The sequence below is a fragment of the Trachypithecus francoisi genome, unplaced genomic scaffold, assembly GCF_009764315.1.
Source record: "Trachypithecus francoisi isolate TF-2019V2 unplaced genomic scaffold, Tfra_2.0 Lachesis_group0, whole genome shotgun sequence".
NCBI classification, from domain to species: domain Eukaryota; kingdom Metazoa; phylum Chordata; class Mammalia; order Primates; family Cercopithecidae; genus Trachypithecus; species Trachypithecus francoisi.
Window position 1 is genome coordinate 53,817,239 of NW_022681453.1, and position 6,000 is coordinate 53,823,238.

Below are 6,000 nucleotides of genomic sequence, written 5' to 3' on the forward strand. Positions count from 1 at the left end.
CTCTTAAGTTCCTTAGTTCTTTGAACAGCCAAGTGCTCTCTGGATTTGGGGCCTTCTCACGTGCTGTTCCCTCTGCCTGAAAAGCTCCGCTCCCCACCTCTTTAGCTAATTCCCACTCAGGCTTCAGACCTCAGCTTAATTGCTGCCACTCCAGAGAGACTTTCCTAACTCTCCAGGTCAGGGAGAGAGGCCTCATTTTTCCTCCCTCAGCCTCCTGTGTTTTCTTGTATTTCTTAGCTTCATGGGTACAAGTTCTTCCCCCGACTGGGCTGTGATCCCTCAGGAGAAATGGACTAAGTTTATTTCTGTGTCTGCACAGTATCCTGGTGCATGGTGGATGCTCAGTATACATGTTTTTTTCTTTCTTTTTTTCTTTATTCGGATAACATAACTTCTTTCTTTAAAGTTTTGCTTAGTATATTGTTGTTGCGGTAAAATGCACATAATATAAAACTTACTAAGTTAATCATTTTTTTTTTTTTTTGATACGGAGTCTCGCTCTGTCGCCCAGGCTGGAGTGCAGTGGCCGGATCTCAGCTCACTGCAAGCTCCGCCTCCCGGGTTTACGCCATTCTCCTGCCTCAGCCTCCCGAGTAGCTGGGACTACAGGCGCCCGCCACCTCGCCCAGCTAGTTTTTGTATTTTTTAGTAGAGACGGGGTTTCACTGTGTTAGCCAGGATGGTCTCGATCTCCTGACCTCGTGATCCGCCCGTCTCGGCCTCCCAAAGTGCTGGGATTACAGGCTTGAGCCACCGCGCCCGGCCAAAGTTAATCATTTTTAAGTGTACGGTTCAGTGGCATTAAGCACACACATATAGTTGTACAATCAACACCACCATCCATCTCCAGAACATTTTTCATCTTCCCAAACTGAAACTCTGTACCCATTAAACACTAACTCCCCATTCCCTGTCCACCCCTCAAGCTTCTGGCAATGGTCGTTCTACTTTGTCTCTACAGATAAAGTTTATTTGGAAATAATTTTTCTTTCATGGCCTTGACATTTTTGAAGAGTACAGTCCAGCTCTCTTCTAGAATGTCCCTCCGTCTGGATTTATATCATTTCTTCATGATTAGATTCAGTTAGGTATTCTTCGGAGAAACATCATAGAAGTGATGCTGGCCGGGCGCGGTGGCTCAAGCCTGTAATCCCAGCACTTTGGGAGGCCGAGACGGGCGGATCATGAGGTCAGGAGATCGAGACCATCCTGGCTAACACGGTGAAACCCCGTCTCTACTAAAAATACAAAAACTAGCCGAGCGAGGTGGCGGGCGCCTGTAGTCCCAGCTACTTGGGAGGCTGAGGCAGGAGAATGGCGTAAACCCGGGAGGCGGTGCTTGCAGTGAGCTGAGATCTGGCCAAAGAAGTGATGCTGTGTCCTCAGAATATTAAAAGAGGCACAAGATATCAGTTTATCTCATTATTGATCAAATTAATTATTTGGTTAAGGGGGACAAGCCAGATTTCCTGAGAGGTTCCCGTTTTCTCTTTGCAATTATTAAATGTGAGAAACTTATTATGAGACGGAGTCTCACTTTGCACTCTGTCTCCCAAGCTGGAGTGCAGGGGCACATTCTCGACTTACTGCAACCTCTGCCTCCCTGGTTCAAGCGATCCTCCTGCCTCAGCCACCCAAGTAGCTGGGATTACAGGAACCCGCCACCACACCCGGCTAATTTTTGTATTTTTAGTAGAGACGGTATTTCACCATTTTGCCCAGGCTGGTCTTGAACTCCTGACCTCAAGTGATCCACCCACCTCGGCCTCCCAAAGTGCTGGGATTACAGCCATGAGACTGTGTGAATGATGTGTGCTCCGGGGAAAGTCACAGAATGTATCCGTTTAACCCTCTGTAAAGTGTGGACAGAGGTATCCTAAACTGATATTACAGTTTAAGTAAAAGTGTTCAAGCGGCCTCTGAGCGCCAGCAAAAACACGCAGAGCCTGCGGATTAATTTCCTCCGCGCTCCACGAGAGGCGGGGCTGGGTGGGGCGGGGGCGAGAGGGAACAAGGGCGCCTGCGCTGAGAGGAGTGACCACAGAGTCGGTCCTCCTGAGACAGAGGGGCCGGAAGTTCTCTTCACAGAGTCGCGCGGCTGTGGTGGTGGCGCTGCGGCGGCGCAAATAGGGTCCGTGGCCACTTGGCGCTGTCGTTGCGGTAGCAGGTCTGTGAGGGGTTCGAGGGTTCTGGGCAGGCACAATGGCGTCTCGAGCAGGCCCGCGAGCGGCCGGCACCGACGGCAGCGACTTTCAGCACCGAGAGCGCGTCGCCATGCACTACCAGATGAGGTATGAAGTGAGGCGAGGAGCAAGGAGGTTTTCTCCCCGGCCGGAGCCTGCGGAGCTTGGGGAGCGACGCTGGCCCGGCCTCAGGGTCTTGCTCCCCAGCCAGCCCCCGCGCACCTGCCAAGTCCCCTCCTCCCGTAACGGCTTCAGGCCTGTCCCCCATCCTGGAAAGCCCCGTCGCCCCCGCGAGCTCCACCCCTTGATCCGCCCGGTGCCTTGAGGGGATCCAGCCCCGCGTGGACTCCTGAGTCACGTCGATGCTGGCCCTGCTGTGTCACCTTCGAAACCGAATTTCTGAGCTTCAGCTTCCTTATCTGTAGAGGAAGAGAATAATCTGCCTTTTAGGTTTTGGTGAAAGATTAATCAGTAATTCGTGTAAAGGAAGTAGCATAAGGCCTACCGCGTAATATATGGTAGGTGTTATATTTTGGGCCGTTTGGGAGAATATAGACAGTGAAAGGCAGCCTCTCCTAAGGATGCCTTGCCTAAAATGAATTCTATAAACACTCCCACGTAAGGAGTATTTCTACATTCGATTACTAGTTCGACAAATACTGAACTTCCAACCATCATACACTGCTAGACACTAGGTTATAATAGTGAGCAAAAGCAGACATGGTCTTTGTATGCATGCTATACCTTCAATAAACAATTAAAAAAAAAAAAAGAAAAAGAAAAACTGTTCCCTGCCTTCATGGAGCTTGAAGTCTAGAGGTGACTGCTTTTTTTTTCCCCAACCTTTCCACATTTTCTACAATAAATATTTTTAAATAAAAATTTAAAAATGTTTACTTCCTTAAACCCATTGACCTCTCCCAGAATGTTCTTCATATCTTTCTCTCCAGAGTTTTGAAGAAGGACAAGCTCTTTGAACCCTCATTTCTTTCACATCTCTAGGCCCCGGCTGAAGGGGGCCTCACAACTTAAGCAGGTGTTTTCATGACGGCCTAGAGTAGAAACATTGCCCTTAGGGATATGAGGAGGATACATTTGGGACCTGAGAGAATTCGAAGAATAAGATAACTTCCTTTAGATGAAAAATCTGGCTGGAGAAGTATGGGCAGCCTGAGTACCTTTCCTCTCTGCCAATACCTTCCCCTCCAGGCTTTAATCCTGTGGTGCAGTCAGAGTCCTCTTGCTAAACACAGCTCTGAGTTACCCTTCTGCCTTATTATTATTATTATATTATTAATTAATTTATTTTTTATTTTTATTTTTTTTTTTTGAGACGGAGTCTCGGTCTGTCGCCCAGGCTGGAGTGCAGTGGCGCGATCTCGGCTCACTGCAAGCTCCGCCTCCCGGGTTCACGCCATTCTCCTGCCTCAGCCTCCTGAGTAGCTGGGACTACAGGCGCCCGCCACCGCGCCCGGCTAATTTTTTGTATTTTTAGTAGAGATGGGGTTTCACTGTGGTCTCGATCTCCTGACCTTGTGATCTGCCCGCCTCGGCCTCCCAAAATGCTGGAATTACAGGCGTGAGCCACCACGCCTGGCCAATTTATTTATTTTTGAGACAGAGTCAGGCTGTGTCGCCCAGGCTGGAGTTCAGTGGCGCGATCTCAGCTCACTCCACCTCCCGGGTTCACGCCATTCTCAGCCTCAACCTCCCAAGTAGCTGGGACTACAGGCGCCTGCCACCATGCCTGGCTAATTTTTTTGTATTTTTAGTAGAGACGGAGTTTCACCGCGTTAGCCAGGATGGTCTCGATCTCCTGACCTCCTGATCTGCCCGCCTTGGCCTCCCAAAATGCTGGGATTACAGGCGTGAGCCACCACGCTGGGCTCTGCCTTTTTATTACTATTATTATTATTATTATTATTTTTAATAGAGATGAGGTCTCATTTTGTTGTCAGGCTGGTCTCAAACTCCTGGGCTCAAGCAGTCCTCCTGCCTCAGCCTCCCAAAGTGCTTGGATTACAGTTGTGAGCCACCATGCCCAGCCTCTTCTGCCTTTAACTCTCATAGCCTTTGTGACTTCATATCCCACTACTCCTTTCCCCCTAATAATATGTTCCTGCCACATGTAACCAGTTGCTTTCTTGGAACACAAATACTTGGGCCTTTTTGCCTGCATGCTCCTGCATGGGATGCCCATCTTCACTCATTCCTGAGGCTAGTTCAAATATCACCTGCCTCTAGATAGTCATCTCTGACATTCCATGCCAGGCAGAGTCGATTCCTCCTTCCTGTGATCTCATATACCTGGGAACATATATTTACTAGAACTTTTTCACTTCATTTTCTAATTATTTTTTCCTCCTCTGCTCTTTGTGCCAGGCTTCTAGGCTGTTTTATTCAAATTTGTATCCCAGTGTCCAGTATAGTTGCCTGGCATATAGTTGGTGGTAAGAAAAATTTGAAAGGTACTTCTCCCTCTGCTCTGCCCCACAGTGTGACCCTCAAGTATGAAATCAAGAAGCTGATCTACGTACATCTGGTCTTATGGCTGCTGCTGGTTGCCAAGATGAGCGTGGGACACCTGAGGCTCTTGTCACATGATCAGGTGGCCATGCCCTATCAGTGGGAATACCCGTATTTGCTTAGCATTTTGCCCTCTCTCTTGGGCCTTCTCTCCTTTCCCCGCAACAACATTAGCTACCTGGTGCTCTCCATGATCAGCATGGGACTCTTTTCCATCGCTCCACTCATTTATGGCAGCATGGAGATGTTCCCTGCTGCACAGCAGCTCTACCGCCATGGCAAGGCCTATCGTTTCCTCTTTGGTTTTTCTGCTGTTTCCGTCATGTACCTGGTGTTGGTGTTGGCAGTCCAAGTTCATGCCTGGCAGTTGTACTACAGCAAGAAGCTCCTAGACTCTTGGTTCACCAGTACACAGGAGAAGAAGCATAAATGAAGCGTGTCGGACTGCTCTTTGGGGTGAAGCCTGGACCTCCCATTGAATGAAAAGACAGTAGTACAGCGGTTCTAAATTCCTTCTGGTGATTTTAGCAGCTGTGATGTTGGTACCTGGTGCAGACCAGGCCAAAGGTCTGGAAAGCTCCTGTTGCCATCTGCTGTGGTGGCAAAACTATAATTTATTCCTGGTTGGCTAGAACTGGGTGACCAACAGCTATGAAACAAACTTCAGCTGTTTGAAGTTGAACTTTGAGGTTTTTCTTTAAGAATGAGCTTCATCCTTGCCTCCTCTCGGTCATTCTCCCCATTTCCATCCATTACCTCTTAGCCATTGAGACTGAAGAAAATAGGGAATAAATCAAATTACTTCATCTGTAGGTCATGGGTCAGGAAACATTTGGGAAGCTGCTCCCTCGGCAGGCTGTGGTCTCTTCTGCAAAGCATTTTAATTAAAAACCTCAATAACCCTGCCCACACTGTGCCTTGTGTTTGGGGCTTGATAGAGTGTGAAAGGTGTGTTGCTTGAAAGGGGTGGCCTTAGACACTAGGAGATGATGGATAGAAGCTCCTTGAGAAACCTAGCAGTGGCCATAGAGAAGTAGACTGGGTATGGGGAACCTAAGTCATAGTTCTAACCTACAGCTGATTGGTAAGAAGTATGGGCCAGACATTTAATCTCTCCCTCTATGAAATAGTCCATTCTCATTTATCTAGCTTAGGTTATGGGCTCTTTTAGTTGGATATTCACATTTATCATTCAGTGTTAACTGGGTATCAATTATGAGTCCACTACTGTATAATGGCATCCAAAAGAATTTTAAAGTACCTCTGTTTATAGGGAGTTTACAATCTAGTA

At 48.0% G+C, this 6,000-nt stretch overlaps 1 protein-coding gene across 1 annotated transcript; it reads left to right on the forward strand.

The window, feature by feature from the left end:
* Window positions 1-2,047: 2,047 nt before the first annotated feature.
* JAGN1 (jagunal homolog 1) lies at window positions 2,048-5,625 on the forward strand. The gene is made up of 2 exons (XM_033210606.1): window positions 2,048-2,291; window positions 4,680-5,625. The coding sequence occupies exons 1-2, from the start codon at window positions 2,203-2,205 to the stop codon at window positions 5,140-5,142; spliced, it is 552 nt and encodes a 183-aa protein (XP_033066497.1). The 5' UTR covers window positions 2,048-2,202; the 3' UTR covers window positions 5,143-5,625.
* Window positions 5,626-6,000: the final 375 nt, after the last annotated feature.